We start from the raw sequence: 16,856 nt of genomic DNA, 5'->3' as shown, positions 1-16,856 counted from the left end.
AGTATCATTCATTACTCGGGTTTCATCGCAACGTCGGTCATCATTTGGACTTTGGTTCCCATTATGATCCTCCCGAATCATTCAGACCCGACCCATCTAGACAGCCAAGAACTGGATACAGACGATATTTCCGTGGACAACGTCGAGAGACATTCTGCTTCGACACAAAGGCTTCTAGCGGTATCAGGCAGAGGTTTGTGTTCTCGCTCAGCCATGCACAAGTGGAGGGTGGCTTCGACCGCATCCTTCGTCAATTTGGACGCGAGGCACCCAGTGACGTCCCTGGTGCTATCTGGTCCGACTATGACATGTCCATCGTGAAGACGGCGGACGGCGCCAGACTCACCATCCAGGGTCGGCTCTATTGGAATGAGACGCAATCGCCTCGACAGGGTCTTCGAAACACGGACAGCCGGGGCGCTTCGGAGGCCCTCATCGACCGCTTCTTTCCCAAGACTACGCCTGACAGTGCTGCATCGTCGCCCATGGACTTTTACGATGCCGCGCATGTGCCCTCTGCAGACGAAACAGACGACACACTTTCCTCCGTGCCGGGGCTGGAGGCTACGTTGTTCCCGTATCAGCGCAGAAGTCTCAAGTGGCTGCTCAGGCGTGAGGGCGTGCGATGCACGGCAGCCGGAACAGTTGTGCGCGATGAGCAGACCGCCTCGCCGATCACCGACAGCTTCAGGCTCATAAGGGATACGCAAGGCCAACCGGCCTATGTCAGTGACGTTATGCAGACCATCGTCCGAGACACTGTGCACTATCGGCAAATAGAAACTGCGATGAGAGGTGGTATCTTGGCGGAAGAGATGGGTCTGGGCAAGACGCTGGAGATCATCGGCCTGGTGCTGATGCATCCCCGACCAGATCCAGAACCAGGAGACGGCCCGCCCAGTGGAGGCACGCTGCTCGTGGTCCCTCAGTCTTTGAGGGATCAGTGGGTGTCGGAGATCGCGCGCCATGCCCCGATACTCCAGGTCGAGATCTACAACGGGTGTGCCAAGTCACAGCCTGACAACGACGATGCCTTGGTGAAGCGGCTGTCCAGCAGTGACGTTGTCATCACAACCTACCACGTGTTGCAGTCAGAAGTCCACTTTGCCCGGGAACCTCCTCAGCGGTCACGCCGCACTGAACGCAAGTATGAGCGACCGAAATCCCCTCTGGTCAGGATCAACTGGTGGAGGCTATGCATCGACGAAGCGCAGATGATCGAGAACGGCCTCAGCAACGCGGCCGAAACAGCGCGTGCCATACCTCGCGTCAATTCCTGGGCGATCACTGGCACGCCCCTGAAGAACGACGTTTCGGACCTCTTCCACCTGTTGACCTTCCTTCGGTATGAGCCCCTCACCACGCCGACTGTCTGGAAGTTTCTCGTGAAAGAGTACAAGCCTGTTCTGCAAAGCCTAGTTGGGACGATAGCCATCAGACATACGAAATCGCTTGTGCGCCACGAGATAGCGCTGCCTCCCCAACACCGCTTCGCCATCAGCGTGCCCTTCACCGCCGTCGAGGAGCAGCATTACCAGTCGCTCTTCAAGCAGATGACTGAAGCTTGCGATGTTGATGAGCAGGGCAAACCCATTGTAGAAGACTGGAAACCCTCGGTCTACGAGGAGGCCATGCGAACCTGGCTCAACCGCTTGCGTCAGACAGCACTGCATCCAGAGATTGGCGCGTACAGCAGACGGGTGTTAGGCCACAGCAACCGTCCCATGCGGACTCTTGATGAAGTTCTCCGGGCCATGATTGAACAAAGCGACAATGGCATCAAGGCGCATCATCGCTCTATCCTCGGTAGCAGGCTGACCCGCGGCCAGCTGTACGAGAATTCGCCGCGCGTACGCGAGGCACTGTCGATCTGGACAGCGGTAAGGGAGGAGGCTGCTGCCATGGTAGCCGAAGCCAGGGCAGGCCTTTCTGAGGCTAGCGCGCACTCCTCTCGTGCAGACAAATCAGCGTCGTCGCTTGACATGGATTCGACCGATGATGAGTCTGTCGACAACAAGGGCGCGGTTCGCGCCGAGTGGCGACGCAAACTTCGACAGGCTTTGGAGACGCAGCACAAGGCAGTGTTCTTCTGCGCCAACGCCTACTTCCAGATTCGAGAGAACACGGAAATGACGGTGCCAGAGAGCGCGGACTTTGAGAAGCTCAAGGAGGCGGAAGACCAGGCATACGAAGAGGCGAAACTCATCCGAAAGGAGCTCCTCAAGAGCAGCCACCACAAAGCAAGTGGTACTATGCAAAAGCTCTCGGAGATGGCCACCCGCCAAAAGTTCACCGAAATCGCCGAGTTGCCCACGGAATTGCATGGTGGGATCGAGAGTAGCCGCGTTGCCGGCGATCTGGAGGCCCTCCACGGTGCGATGAATGAACAAGCCAATGTAATTGACCAATGGCGCGAGCACGCCGTTCAGCTACTGCTCAAGCCTCTGATGGATCAAGACGAGGACCCTGGCCTGGAGACTACGGGTGAAGAGATGGGGGATGCCGCGAAAATGCAGGAAGAACTGATTGTCTACGTTCAGGCCCTTGGTGCCGCCATCGCCGACCGTCAAGATGCCATGAGTGGCCAGCCACCGAACGAGTTGGTGAGCTACGAGACGAAGCAGGCGATACGACTGGCGAGAGAAGGAGGCGGGCCCATGCCCGACAAGCTCCTTGAGCTGATGCAGATCCGGCAGCAGGTCAACCCTCGTGTGGCCGACTTTAGCATGAGAGGGGCTCTTGCGGATCTTCGCAGCTTGGCCACTCGTCTGAGCAAGGAGAGCAGCCAAACGGACCGGGTCCGTAATGAGCACGCCATCGCGGCCGCCATGCTCAAGGCCACGCAGACGGCGCTCACACAGCAGAACAAGGCGGCGACAGCCCTCGAGTCTGAGCTCGAGTCGTTCCGTGACACGATGAATGCACGGCTGGAATACTACCGACAGATGCAGAGCGTTTCCGACAGCGTTCTGCCCTATGAAGGACCCAAGACCGAGGATGCGGCCGAGCGGATGCTGAAGTATGAAGAAGATCTGACGCAAAAGCTGGCTTCTGCCAAGTCCAAACACCGGTACCGTAAGTTACACCGCCATGGACTGCCGTATCAGATTATCGTACTGACTTGCTATAGTACTCAACCTCAAGGACACGGGTACCAAGTCGGACGAGGGCCGCCTTTGTGTCATTTGCCAAACACACTTTGACATTGGCGTCCTGACTGTGTGCGGGCATCAGTTCTGCAAGCCTTGCATGAAGACCTGGTACAGGGCTCATCGCAATTGCCCGGTGTGTAAGACTCACCTTTTGCCCTCCTCCCTACACGACATTGTCTTCAAGTCTCAGGAACTGAAGCTGCATGGGACCGAGAACGAACACGCCAAAGCCGGACAGGCAAGCCCCGAGGGCACCTCGGGTATTCTGGAGAAGGGCACCATCTACTCCCAATTCGACGCCGCCAAGCTGTCCGAGATACAGGACATTGATCTCGAAGGACCGTCCTACACGACCAAGGTCGACACCATCGTGCGCCATCTACTATGGCTGCGGCAGAGCGATCCCGGAGCCAAATCCATTATCTTCTCGCAATACAAGGATTTCCTCAAAATTCTGTCCACGGCATTTGACGCGCACCGGATCGGCTTCTCCTCCATCGACGCAAAGGGTGGTATTGAACGCTTCAAACAGGACCCGGCCGTGGAGGCCTTTTTGATGCACGCTCGAGCTCACTCGAGCGGACTGAATCTAGTCAACGCCAACAACGTCTTCCTCTGCGAGCCTCTCGTGAACACGGCGCTCGAGCTGCAGGCGATTGCCCGCGTCGACCGCATCGGGCAGCAGCACGAGACAACGGTGTGGCTGTACGTGACGCAGGGCACCGTGGAGGAAAGCATCTACAGCCTCAGTGTGGAGAGGCGCCTGGAGCACGCTGCCCGTGCCGTCGTCAACGGCAAGGGGAAGGAGAAGGCAGGGTCGCTGGACGAAACCCTCGAGGCGGCCAACACGCTGGAGATGGAGCAGGCTGCCCTCACTAAGCTGATGAGCAAGGACAGGACGGCTGGCGAGATGGTTGACAAGAATGATCTATGGCAGTGTCTGTTTGGGCACGTTGCCAAGAATGGGGCGCCCACAGGCGAGGAGGAGGCCATGAACAATTGAGTGGGAGGCGTCATCGTGAGATAGATAGTGTACAGTCTGTCATAATTTCCCATCTACCTATCCGGCACCAAAATCTAATTTTCGAGCAATTCGACTGCCACGGTCCTCTTCGACCACGCCAGGTCTCCGCTTCAGATCAGCACCCATCGTCTCCTCTCCTCCCGCCTTGCGCGGCAGGTCCTCTTTGCGGGTGGGCTGTGGTTGGGCCAGCCAGTACGAGTGTTGTAGCATCTCCTTTGCCGTGATACGACGGTTTGGGTTGAGGGTCAACGTCCGCATGAGCAGATCCGCGCCCTCGGGACCCAGGATCTCAAAGGTCCTCTCATAGTAGGCTTTCCCACGGACTGGGTTGGTGGAGGGCACGGCGTAGTCTCGCAGCTTCGTCACGCCGGGCCAATTGTCCTCTGTTGGGGTCCCGATAGCCTCGCAGATCAGTTTGACCTGTTCCAGCTCCGTGCCGCCGGGCAGATATGCATTGCGCAGGACGATCTCGGCAAAGATGGTGCCCACAGACCAGATGTCAACAGCGCCAGAGTAATGCTTCGCGCCAAAGAGCAGCTCGGGTGGTCGGTACCATCGTGTGATGACATTGGCTGTCATGTATTGATACGGATCGGCGAAGCCACGCGCGAGACCGAAATCGGCAAGCTTGAGCTCGCCGTTGGCCGCGATGAGCAAGTTATTAGGCTTGATATCGCGGTGCAGCACAAAGTTCTCGTGGCAGAACCAGACGGCCCGCGTGAGCATGCCCATCCACGCCTTGATATCGGCAGCGCCGTAGCGGACACCGGGGATCTTGCGCTGCTGATCGCCCTTGATAAGGATCTCCAGGTCGCCCAGGGGCAGAAACTCGAGGACGAGGTTGAGGTTCTGGTCTTTGGAGGAGAAGACGGAGCGCAGCGCAATAATATTATCGTGCTGCAGTTCCTGGAGGTGCTTGACTTCGCGAATGGCATCGTGCGACATGCCCTCTTCATAATCCTTGGACACCTTTTTCATCTTTTTGATGGCGACCAGGGTCGAGGGGTCGTCGCGTAGATGACCCAGAAACACCACGGCGTATGTACCTTCACCGAGCTTCTTGCCTGCGTGGGGGAGCTCACGTTAGCTCTGCGTGCTTGGGGCTTCCACTACGCAATCTCTCTCACCTTTGACCCATTTTCGCTTCTCATCCTCATTCATTTGCTCGGCCAAATCAAGTGAGGGCGGGTTTCCCCCCATGTTCTTTCGGAGTGCGCCCACCGGCTTGGGTGTGCCATTTGAAGAGGCTTGACCTGAAGCGAGAGATCGCAGAGGTGAAGCGGCGGCGCGGAGCTCAGTCGCGGGTCGCGACAGCTCTGTGACCACAGGCGAGACCGCCATAGTGAGCGGCGGTGACCTGTGGATGAACGCTTGCTGAGGAACGGATTTGACCGGTTCGACAGGTGGTTGATTGGTTGGTTGGAGCAGCGGCTACCAAGTGAAAAGCAAATTAATTTTCCCGCAGGCTCTGAATTTAATTGATGACGGCAGCAGAGTTCCCGGCTTCTTGGATTGGTTAATTAAGATCGAGTTTGAATCAGATATGCTATTGCAGTGTCAAGTGAACAGTCAAAACGCGATATGATATCTAAGGCGAGGTACGGAGTAGGGAGAGACGGATGCCGTTGGGGTTAGCTACTTATGATGGGTGGGGCTTGCTGAGTAATAGCGCATCTAATTGGCTGGTACTCGGGGCTTTTGGACTTCGCGCCAGGCAACGTCCCTCGACTCCCTTTCTTCTTCATGAAGAAGGGTAAGTCAATATTGCAATTTGCAGCAATCAGACAAGGACAGAGTTCGAGATGGACGATATGGTGTCGGCAACGTTTATGCTGCAGCACTGAGTGTCACCTTGGCCCTTCGTCTTGCGGCTCCCCATCATGCCACAGGCCTCCTAGAACTGCTCAAGGGGGAAGGCGCGGTCAACCAACCGCTTGGCTCTGCCTGCGATCTTATCCAGCTGGTCTCCCAAGCTCTCCGCGGTGAACCAGTCGCCTTTCTCCATGCTTGGTCATGAATCAGGATGAATTTGGTGCTATGGGGTTCTGGCTGATAGACAATTCTCATGGTCGCGACTTGTCTACGTGCCTTGGCAAGAATTGTTCCAGATTCGGCATGCCCGGGTCGAGAGCGTCGATGGCGTGCGACGAAAGTTCGAATTGACAGCTCGGAAGAGGGGAATGAGTCGTATCTATGTCTGCGAGCAGGTGAGCCGTGGCTACCCAACGCTGTCACTCGATGATGGCGGCCGAGGCGGCTGCAGCCAATATTACATTGAGGTTGCAGCATGCCAAACGTCTGTCTCACCGACAGTGTCTGCTCATCAGCACCATCATGTCTGGCTCCGAGTGTCAAGGCCTCCAGACCTCTTCACGTGCGGGACTGAGGCAGGTACGGTCGGGCATCATCGCCCACCAGGAGTAAGTAAACAAGTAGGCGAGGCAGGTCCGATACTTCACACTTGGAAATGGCTACAGGTACCTGCACCTACTAGTAGCTTCAGGCACCCTGCCACACATCTCGTCTTCTGCTCCGACTCTGTCCCCTCACCAACGTCCGCATTATCCTTGTCCAGTCAACCTCTTCATTATCGTTTCAATATCACTTACTGACTCCGGACAACCTCTGCATTCTCGCCCAGTATCACTTATCGTCTCCGACTTTCCAGCCTCTGCTCTGCCTCCTTCGAGCTGAACGTGTCGAAGGGCCTGCTGACAACAAGGCGCGCTTGCATAAGCCTTCCTCGCGTCTGCGTATCGACACTTGAATCTCTCTGCTTCCCCCACATCTGTCCAAATATGAGGTTCTCTCGGATTCTCGGCGCGTACGGTCTACTCGCCATCACATCTCTGATTGGCAGTACGGCCGCAGCTGGTGTGAAGGCTGATGCGAAAGCTGGCGGGAAAGCTGGTGCAAGAGCTGGCGCACGAGTTGCTGCCCAGGCTGGCGCCCCCAAGGGACACTCGCCTCAGTTCTACGACGTGCTGACACAAGAATACGTGTGCCAAAGGTTTCACCACTTGGCCGAAAGAATGACCTTTATCTTCAACTTTGTGAGCATTCTTGAATGCAGCAAGGGTAGCGATCGCTGCTAGGAGCCCATGCGCAAAGCGCTTTACGATGTTGAGTTCGACCTGGACCTGTTCGATGCCGACATGGACAACTCAGATCTGTCCATAGAGTTCAGCGACGGGGAAGAGAAGGAGATTGCCAACTGCTACCGCTACGTAAGTTCTCTCTTTGCGGCGTGAGTGGCCGTGTCTGTGCCGGGCTGACTTGACGATCACCTCAGTACGCCGAGACGATGATTGAGGCCCTCGACATCCTCGCCGACAGGATGGAGGACCTGGATTCCAAGTCGGCGAGGTACCTGCTCGTGACCATCAACAGTCTTCGAGTGGCCGATTACGTGAGTCGATGCAGCGTTGTCGCCAGTCGGGATGCTAATTCCACGCTGCAGAATGCTGTCTATGAGCTTGGCCGCCGCCTGCACGATCCAGTACATTTGACAACCATCTTCAAAAAGTACGGCGCGCTAGACGGCAGCACCCCTTACAGCGTCCGCACAGCATTCCAGCAATTCGAGACTATCCCAACCATCACCGGGGAGGACTTTAGGACCCTTCCTTAGGACGGCAGATACAACAACGGGCTTGAGCCCAGGCAGCACATTCAGCGCATGGACTCCAGCGATTGTTGTCGTGAGAGAGACCTTCAGTCATCAGGCGTTTCCAAAGGCAGAGTAGAGGATGGACCGACCAAGAACTCCTAATGTCAATATTCGATGGTGCAGCAATGCAGAGACCTTTAGTTCAATCAGAATTATCACTAGTCCAATCACATGTTCCCGCCAGGGGCCTCCGATTGTCTGTGTTTGGAATTAATCATTCGTTGCAAATGATGTCATAGACCGACGGGAGACTGCCGGCGAAGCGAAGAAGTGGTGGAGACTTGACAGTGAAAGTCAGACAGACTGCGCACTCAATCTTGAGTCTAATGTCCGCGTGAATTTGAACAGCTGCAGCCAAATCCGATGATCTTCGATCTCTTCTCAGGGGGCCCACTCACAATCGACGGTGCTCCCGCGCGTCACGTCACAACCGTTAATTAGGCATGGAGACAGCATGTCGAATTCGGTGCTCCTTTGATTGAGGCTTGGTAATTCTCGCAACCCGGGGACGCTACACTTCCAAGCCACGCCAAGTCCCAGTCTTGATTTGAGTGCCGTGACGTCGACCGTCCTGCCATATATCCATCCCGTCCAGTCCAGTCCTTGTCTCGGATTACCACCCCTTGTTGGCTTGGCCTTCTTGGACAACAAACACAGGTTACAGCAACACAATCGATCCCAAGGTGCATCCAACTACGCACGAGAAATTGTCACCTCACTAGACCAGGCCAACTGCAAGCAAACGAGGGCAACAAGAAGCGCACGCAATCGCTTCCAACGAACACTTCGACATAAACGCAGCAGAGTCACGCTCTGTAACCATCAATCACCATGGCCGTCCGCGGTGTGATCTCGTACTGGGTAGGTGGATTTCAACGTTGAAGCCCTTCCAGCAAGACAAGTCCGTGTAGCTAACAGGAACAGTGGCTACCGATATTTCCCGCCTGCGTGTGGTTGGGCATGCTGCTCGGGATGCTGCTGTGGTGGTTCGTGACCGTGGACATGGACCGCAGCCGGCTGCCCTCGCTCGACCGCGACATGTATCTGCCCTACATCAGCGACATTGGCGCCTTTACGCTCAAGCCCCTGTTCATCGCCGGCTCCGTCGTCACCACGGTCACGTTCGACCTGTCCTTTGCCGCCGAGCGCTGGCTGCGGCACAAGGGTCGCCTGGTGCCCAACCAGACCGTCCTGGAAAAGGTGCTCGTGGTCCTGACCATTCTCTTTGCCGTTGTCGGCACCGTGGGCCTCATCTGCCTCAGCATCTTCGACACGTACCGCCACCCCAAGCTGCATGATATGTTCCTGCTCCTCTTCATCGGCGGCTATCTCATCTCGGCCATCTTCATCTGCTGGGAGTACCAGCGCCTGGGCATCCGTACGTAACCCACCATCCTCTATTCTTCTGGGAAGCGTGTAGACTAACCGAGCACCCGCAGAACACCGCGAGCACCGTGTCCTCCGCGCCTCGTTCTGGGTCAAGCTCACCTTCATCTTCCTCGAACTCGGCCTGGCCATTGCCTTTGGCGTCCTCACCTTCACCGACAGGAAGAACATTGCCGCCTACTTTGAGTGGATCATTTCCCTCATCTTCACATTCTACGTCCTGTCCTTTGTCATCGACCTGTGGCCCGCGCGCCGGACAAAGAGCCGCAGCATGCGTTTCCAGAAGCCCACGAGCCCGCGGGAGATGGAGGAGAGCGAGGCCAGTTTGCCGGGTCGGGTGCACGGCCCCAACACCAATGGCCACTTTTAATGCGAGAGACGACGATAACTGAAGCACCGTGGGGAGAGGACATGTCCTCTCTGTGTTTTTATTGCGCATGTTTGGCGTTTGGTGTTTGCGAGGGACACGTTAGAAGCGTAATGTCGAAAACGATACCGGCGTAGATCATCGATGAAATGTTAGATATATGTATATGATGAACATTATTATTACGATACATATCCTTGTTCCTAATTTTGTTACCACTCTGTGTTTCCAACTGATTGTGCTGACGATGTGAAAAACGTCCGCTCGAAATTTTTGCCCAGGATATCGAAAGAAAATAACGCACACAAAACCCATTCAAACAGTAACAACTCGCTCACATCTCCTCGCGGAACCTAGAGTCCCTACCAGGACTGACACTGGCCCGAGGAGCCCTCTCCCCAATAGGCTTCGGCGGCTCGAGCCTGTCCGGGGCTTCATCCCTGGCCACTGAGCTCACGGGGCTGACGCCCCTGGAATCTCGCTCAGGGGCAGCGTGGCTTGCCTCGCCGTCGGCGTGCCCTGCAATGGCTACATCGCGCATGCTCGAGGGCCCTTGCTCTAGGCTGGCGTTGCTGGCATTGGGGTTGTCCTTCTTCAGTGCGCCACTGCCCTTGAAGAAACTGGTGCGCTTCTTTTTCTTCTCCTCGTCGGCAGCGTCACCGTCCCTCTCGCTCATGGATCGGCCGCGCGACAGGCGATTCTTGATCCAGCCCTTGAGCTTGGAGCCGGATGAGTGGCGATGGTCACCTCGGTGCTCGTCTTGGTCCACTTCGTGTTGCTCGTCTTGATGCTCCTCGTCGGCACCAGACCGTGCGGCGGCCAGGCTATGGGCGGCCTCGGGCGAGGGCGGATCCCCCAGGGTGCTGTCAATGGGTGGCACAACGTCGGCGTCCCTGTCTTCTGCATCCATGGCCGGGTGCACCTCATCGTTCAGGATCGCATCGTCTCCCGAGACGCGGGCAGTATCGGCGGGCGCGGTCTCCTCTTCCTGATCATCGGCAGCGGTACCGACCTTCGACCTGCGCTTCCCCTCCTTGGCGAGCCTCTTCTGCTCGGCCTTTTCAGCCTTCTCCTGCTCCTTCTTCGCCCTTTCCTCCTCCTTGGCCTGCATCTTCCTGGCCTTCTGCTCTTCCTTGTCCTCGTCTGTGGTCATGGGTTAGCTGTGCGCTATGAAGATCGCAGGGTGTTTTTCAACGTACCTCGGATTCTCTTGCTGAGTGCTTTGGCCTCGCGATCCCTCTCCTTTTCGCGCGCGAGCTCCGCCTTGCGAGCCTCCTCCTCGGCTTTCAGCACCGCCTGACGCGCGCGCTCTTTCTCTGCCTTCTCGTTGATGTCGTCTAGCACGGGCTGCATCCGCTTCGCGGCGATAGCATCAATTTGTTCCTGGTCCATGTACATGCCGCCGCCCAAGTTGAGTTTTCCGGTATTCTCGTTGCGGGCGTCGGATGAGAGCTGGGCAGCTTGCTGCGCCTTGAGGTTCCAGTCGCTGTGCAGGGCTGGGTTGATTTTGCCGGTATCGTTGTAGACCTTCTCGTCCATGCCATGGAGACGAGCCTTCACATTGCGCTGGGCAGCGGCCAACAGTGCATCACGGTCACTCTGGCGCTTCGCCTGGTCGACCTCGGTCAACTTGTTCGAAAACATGGACATTTGCTGGCGGATTCGCTGCGACTCCTCTCGGTCGTCAAAGTTTTCGTCAGAATCCCGTCGCCTCAGCTTGTTCGCAACAGACCAGCGACGCCGAGGAGCTGGTGCCTGCGTGTTGCCGTAATACTCCTGCATGTTCCGGTTCTTGGAGTACTCATCCTCCAGCTTCGACAGCCTGTCTTGAGCTTGCTTGTACGCAGCATCCTGGAGGCTCAGGTAAGGGGACGTGAACTTGTCGGGATCCTCTCCCCTGGCTTTGGCTTGCTCGACCATCTTCTGCTGCTGGTTGTACATCTTCTTGGCCATCTCGACCGCAGACTGATGCAACCTCTCGGCATCATTGCGCTCATCCACCTCGGGCTTGACCATGGGGTGAGAAGTGAACATGTTGCGTGTCATCGTAGTCACAGGGACGGCACCGCCATTGGAGGCTGTGGGCTTGGGGCGCATGGACGCGCGGTGTGCCACGGATGCTCCACTCAACGCGTTCGAGGCAGCGCGCGATTGAAGGTTGTCACCCGAAGCAGACGCAGGCGACATGGGGCTAGATGTCGAGCGCGGTCGGTTCAATGCCATGGCGCCCATGGCAGCGGCGAGCGGTCGATCAGCCGGGGCCACCTGAGGGCTGGGCGCATTCGCGCGAGCTATAGTGTCAGTGCGGTTCGCTGCGAATGCTTGCGTCGCTGCTGTCGACCCATGCGTTCCTGAGATCGGCTGCTCATCCGTGGGCTCATTCCGAGGGCTTGGTTGACGGAAGGCATGGGTCGCAGCTGTGTTGCCCCAGCCGTCGTGCTGACCCTTTGCTGCCGGCTCTGTCGTCTTGTTCTGCTTCAACGCGGAGCTGGCAGACCCAACAGCCAAGAGCGCGGCCTTGTGGCCATCCGAATTGGCGGAAGGCTGCCATTGGGGTGCCATTTTGTAGTCTGTCGCAAGGACGGCGGCGGCGGAGGCGGAGGACAGTTTGTCTGGCTTCCAAAGCTCAATGGGTTTCTGGTTGCTCCATCCCAGTGACGCGGCTGCCCCTGCAGCTGCTCCGTCGGATTTCAACCCCGACGAGGGGAAGCTTGGTAGTGATCGTGGGTCCGCATATTTGAGCCTCCCAGAGTTGTTGACTGCTGCATGGGTAAGGTGATCAGATCAGCAAAGGTGCATAATTACACAAGACGTGAGAGCGAGTTCCCGAGCTTGGTATCACATACCTGGCAAAGCCTCAGGCGGAGCTTCTGTCGCTATGGCTGGTTCCGTCATGATGGAGGGCGGACGACGAGCTTCTGAGAGACCTCTCGATAGTGACAAGACAGCAACTGCAGTTGCCCCCTCGAGTTGTCCTTGGCTGGGATGTTTATGCACCTCGTATGGCAATTGTTCTTCGCTGGGCCAGGGATTGCGAAACAGCACGAGCTGGATGGAGGGATGGGCGATCAACCGAATCGTATCACCAGATGGGGGATGCTGGGGTAATTAGATCAATGAGATGGACCGGCCGGTAGATCAAGTGATCAGCGGGCTCTGGCTCACTGCCCCGTCCTTGGTCTGGTACGTACGCAGGTCGCTAAATCAACTTAGCTCGGGTGCGCAGCATTCCGTACGTTCCATCTTTCCCACCGGTCAGAAGCACATGTCGGGAACCTTGACTTCGTCATTGCCATTCTGCTAGTCGATCGCGCTTTACCATCTCAGGTTCGCGGTGTACTGACTATGACGTCATGACCAGCACCCTGACGATGACCTCACCTACGGCTGCCCTTGGAGTTAGCCGGAAAGGGACTAGTGCAGAGCGCAGCGATCTTCACAACAGGAGGACGAATATGTAGATAATAGCTAATAGCGTCTTTGTATTTTAAATAATCAGTGCAGCTCGGTTCGGGAGAAGACATCTTAGCTTCGAGCCTTCAATCTCCTGACTAGGCCAAACAACATGACATAGATTCACGATCTGTGAATCTGAGGCCTGGCATTCCCGAGATGACGCAAATGGCATTTGGGGCTTGCTCAACGCCTGATGCGATCTGCGATCATGGGTTTCGGGCTACCCTACAGATTCATAAACTTTCGTTGGCCTCTCGGCATGGCATTTAGGATGCTTTCGTCCGGATATGTTTCGATGAGGTATTCATCACGGATTTCGTATCCATAAAGACTACTCGGCGTTGCAGCACCTGCTATCGGTGTAAAATCTGGTGTATCTGTCATTGTACACCGCTCCAACCGAAAGTGACTACCTCCATATTTCAACTCCAATTTGAAGAACACTTATTTATTATTCTGCTTGAATTAATGCTCATATAATGACCTGCTCTTTGACGAGCTTCAGTGCAGCTTTGCGCCTGTCGTTACCAAGGTGTGTGATGATCTGATTTGTCGCAATCATCAATCCGAGGTCTTTCATGTCCGGGTCGTCCTTGTCGAGGTGTGACGCCGCCTGGGAATAGAACTGTAGCGCCAGTGAAGATATCCCCAATAGATGATGGAGTCTACCAATATTGTAGTACAACTCAGCCAGGGACGCCTCGCTGTCTTCTTTCTTGCAGAGCTCCACATAACGTGTCAAGAACGCCAGACCCTGCAGGATCAGGTACTGGCGATTGACCGCCTGGCGTTTCAGTGCGTAGTGTACATAGGCAAGCCCGATGCTGAGGCTGATCATCGGGTTGTCTGGGTCCAGGGAATGAGCGCGGAGGAAGTACCCTGCATGGTCAGCAAACTCGACTTTCACTCTGTGCAGGCTTCGTACCTAAGGCATATGTGTAGCTCGTGGACGTGAATAGAATGTGCCCGTACATCATCAACAGGCAAGCGTCCAGTCGGATATCTTCACGAGGGGCTTTGTTGACCTCTGTGCCTATATCATCCCTTTTCGACAACGTGGTCATCTGCTCCGTGTCCAAAGCTCTGATCTGGCGAAGAACGAACTTTTGCGCTGGACCCGACGTATACCAGATGATGGGCGACTGGCAGAGGCTCGCCAGCAGGGCGAACATCCGGTCCGAGTCCGAGTTGATGCCGTCCTTCATCAGCTGCCGGGCAACTTGTATGGCCCTTTCTTCGTCGTTGGTGAACACGGCGCAGACTGACTTATTTAGCATCACAACACAATGGTTGAAGAACATGACTTACTGCTCCAAGCGATATGAATGCGAAAATTGTGGGCTGAAGATTGGAATACTGTCGAGTCACGCGCAGCCTCGCACACACGATACGACTCTTCTCGGCGAAAGTCGATTGCCAAGCCAACGGCGTAGTCAAGGAAGATGTCCAACCACTGATCGAACGAAATGCCTTGGTGACCACTCATGCCACTAGCTTGCGCGTCGCTCCGGGCTTGGTCTGGCTGAGGTACAAGAGCTGCGAGGCACCGATGTAAGTATCGCTTGTCACAAGTACAGGCAAGATTGGATGACTTACTGCGCGTGAGACGCTCGTACAGCTGGAAAAGCTCACTTCCAGGCTGTCCCTGGGGAGGCGGCTGAAAGGAATTCTGGGCTCCCAATAGCTGCAAATATTTGTCCCACGAATAGAACTGCTTAAGTGATCTGAAATCATCAACAAGCGCTTGGGAGGATTGCATCCACTCGTCCTTGAGCTCCAGGTGACCAGCCCTAAGGCTCTCCTTCAGCCCAACCACGGTCTCGTACTGCCGGGACAGTTTGGCAGCGTGTTCTTGTTCCTCCTGTCTTCGCTGACCAGGTGCGCCCAGACGTTTCGGTCGGTACCTCCTAGGGATCACCGATTTCTTGGGCGCCGTCGAGTCTGCTGGTCGAGCCTGCGGCTTTCTCCGTGTAGAAGTGCCGGACTTGCGTTGGCCCGCACGCGATTGTCGCTGGCCGCCCGCTGCTGTTCTTGCCTCTGCGTCATTGTGTGTGGTCCGGGCCTCGCGAAGAGCCATGGCCTCTGCTGCCAAGATTAAGGCCTCTTCATCTTCCCTAGCCAACTCGTAAAGGTTGGCCAGCTCCACGCGAGGTTCGATGGCGTCTGGATCGATCTCCAAAGCAGTGAGCAAGCATTCCTCAGCCGCTGCCTGTTCCCTGCTGTAGAGATAAGCCCGCCCCAGCTGCAACAAGACTGCGGCGTCCGGTTCACCGGCTACCTCGCGCAGTACTTCAAGGTACTTGGCTGCGAAAGCGGGATGATCATGTGCCGTGAGCTCGCAAGCGAGTTCATACACCAAGAAAGGAAAATCCTGGGCAAATTCACGAGTGTGATGCTCGGTGGGATCCAACCACGACAAGTGTTTCTGCGAAATGGTCAGTACCAAGCAGCCATAGCAAATGTGTCCGAATTCATTGACTTACAAATGCCTCTTCATCATGATCCAACCCCAGACGGAAGATGGCGAGGCGGGCGCGCAGATCAAGCGGCAGTGAATCGCCGTATAACCGCACGTCCGCCTCGGCAGGGTTGAATTGTGCTACTTGACGCCGTCGCGTATTCTCGGCGTCCCACTCACGGTCATCCTCGTCGTATTCGTCCCAGTACGCTTCTGAGGCTCTGCCGACCAACCATCGAGCCAGACGTCTGAGCTCCTGTATGGCTTCCTGAAAGTGACGACGCGACGACTGAAGCTCAATGTATATGCCAACATCATGCCACAGCTCCTGATCTGGCACTATGGCCGGGTTCGAGAGCTGGATGTCAAAGTACTTCTTGTACGCGGCGACGGCCGAGTTCACGGCCGACTCGGAATGCTTACTGTCGAGGGCCGCTTCGGCGATCTGGCGGACGACGTCGAGGTCATTTGGGTGTCTCCGTAGTACGTGCTTGTATTCGTTGATGGCTACTGCCAAATGGCCCTGGCGATGGCAGACGTTTGCCTTGCCTAGCCTGGCTTCCAGATTCTTCGAATCGGCGCGAAGGGCAGCTGAGTAGCAGAGGCGAGCTGTATGTAGTGTTTCCGGATCATCGCCCTGGGTCTCGATGATCTCAAGAGCAGTCGAGGCGCATTGAAGCCAGCCGTGCACCTCCTTGGGACGTAGATGGGCGGCGTAAACAGAGGCGGAGAGATATTTGTTGATTTCCCCCATCTCCCGGAAGACGGAGGCCAGGGTGGTCCATGCCTGATGCGTCTCGGCATTGATGCGGACGACCTCGGAGGCGAGATCGAGGGCGCGCTCATAGTCGCCTGCCAGGAAGGCCTGGTTGACCTTGGAGAGCCTGGCCGTGATGTCGCCTCTGGGCTTGGCTGCTTGACGCGGACCACGCAATCGGCCACGAAAGGAGGAGCCCCCGCGGATGGAGGGCGCGGAAGAACCTGCTGTGGGCGCGCTCTTGTCTGCGCCGCGATGGGAAGCCAGAAAGTCGCGTACTGATGCATCGAACTTGGCTATGTCGCCCTGCAATTCCTCGAGATCAGAATCTGCGTCAGATGCTTCCGACCCGGACCGGCTAGCATCATGTTAGCTTCAATTACGGAAGACCAGAGAGAGTAAAAGAAATGCGCACAGGGTGGGAGGATCCTCGTCACGAGGGTCATCATCGTTGCGCCGCGACATATCGACTCTGGCGTCGCCGTGGTTCGGCTTTTTGCAGCATGGAAAATCAGTCGCGCGCGCGGCGGACTCTCGGCAACGAAGAACAACGTTTCTGGCTGAGCTTTGCTTTTATATATTCTGG

The 16,856-nt window shown here is 56.3% G+C and overlaps 6 protein-coding genes across 6 annotated transcripts; 3 read left to right on the top strand and 3 right to left on the bottom strand.

Annotated features, from left to right (window-relative positions):
* Window positions 1-308: 308 nt before the first annotated feature.
* F5Z01DRAFT_620508 (SNF2 family N-terminal domain-containing protein) lies at window positions 309-4,155 on the top strand (the record flags this gene model as incomplete). Its single annotated transcript, XM_046261141.1, has 2 exons — window positions 309-3,075; window positions 3,131-4,155. 2 exons carry the CDS (start codon window positions 309-311, stop codon window positions 4,153-4,155), a joined length of 3,792 nt encoding a protein of 1,263 aa, XP_046119161.1.
* A 21-nt stretch (window positions 4,156-4,176) lies between these two features.
* Window positions 4,177-5,808, bottom strand: F5Z01DRAFT_652530 (serine/threonine-protein kinase). The gene is made up of 2 exons (XM_046263285.1): window positions 5,304-5,808; window positions 4,177-5,240 (listed from the first exon to the last, which is right to left on the bottom strand). Exons 1-2 carry the CDS (start codon window positions 5,515-5,517, stop codon window positions 4,213-4,215), a joined length of 1,242 nt encoding a protein of 413 aa, XP_046119160.1. The 5' UTR covers window positions 5,518-5,808; the 3' UTR covers window positions 4,177-4,212.
* A 1,166-nt stretch (window positions 5,809-6,974) lies between these two features.
* F5Z01DRAFT_749436 (uncharacterized protein) lies at window positions 6,975-8,014 on the top strand (the record flags this gene model as incomplete). The annotated part of the gene is made up of 4 exons (XM_046266999.1): window positions 6,975-7,229; window positions 7,272-7,403; window positions 7,469-7,585; window positions 7,637-8,014. The coding sequence occupies 4 exons, from the start codon at window positions 6,975-6,977 to the stop codon at window positions 7,805-7,807; spliced, it is 675 nt and encodes a 224-aa protein (XP_046119159.1). The 3' UTR covers window positions 7,808-8,014.
* Window positions 8,015-8,677: 663 nt separating this feature from the next.
* On the top strand, window positions 8,678-9,602 carry F5Z01DRAFT_635520 (Frag1/DRAM/Sfk1; the record flags this gene model as incomplete). Its single annotated transcript, XM_046262157.1, has 3 exons — window positions 8,678-8,707; window positions 8,771-9,224; window positions 9,286-9,602. 3 exons carry the CDS (start codon window positions 8,678-8,680, stop codon window positions 9,600-9,602), a joined length of 801 nt encoding a protein of 266 aa, XP_046119158.1.
* F5Z01DRAFT_685601 (uncharacterized protein) lies at window positions 9,571-12,494 on the bottom strand (the record flags this gene model as incomplete). The annotated part of the gene is made up of 3 exons (XM_046265968.1): window positions 9,571-10,742; window positions 10,799-12,358; window positions 12,446-12,494. The coding sequence occupies 3 exons, from the start codon at window positions 12,492-12,494 to the stop codon at window positions 9,934-9,936; spliced, it is 2,418 nt and encodes an 805-aa protein (XP_046119157.1). The 3' UTR covers window positions 9,571-9,933.
* Window positions 12,495-13,092: 598 nt separating this feature from the next.
* F5Z01DRAFT_41040 (uncharacterized protein) lies at window positions 13,093-16,853 on the bottom strand. Its single transcript, XM_046259547.1, has 6 exons — window positions 16,686-16,853; window positions 15,539-16,628; window positions 14,652-15,480; window positions 14,364-14,591; window positions 13,981-14,316; window positions 13,093-13,934 (listed from the first exon to the last, which is right to left on the bottom strand). The coding sequence occupies exons 1-6, from the start codon at window positions 16,733-16,735 to the stop codon at window positions 13,528-13,530; spliced, it is 2,940 nt and encodes a 979-aa protein (XP_046119156.1). The 5' UTR covers window positions 16,736-16,853; the 3' UTR covers window positions 13,093-13,527.
* Window positions 16,854-16,856: the final 3 nt, after the last annotated feature.

This window comes from Emericellopsis atlantica, assembly GCF_019669845.1.
Source record: "Emericellopsis atlantica unplaced genomic scaffold F5Z01scaffold_10, whole genome shotgun sequence".
NCBI classification, from domain to species: Eukaryota; Fungi; Ascomycota; class Sordariomycetes; order Hypocreales; family Bionectriaceae; genus Emericellopsis; species Emericellopsis atlantica.
The sequence above is the reverse complement of the archived record's forward strand: the minus strand, read 5'-3'. Positions and strand labels throughout refer to the sequence as shown.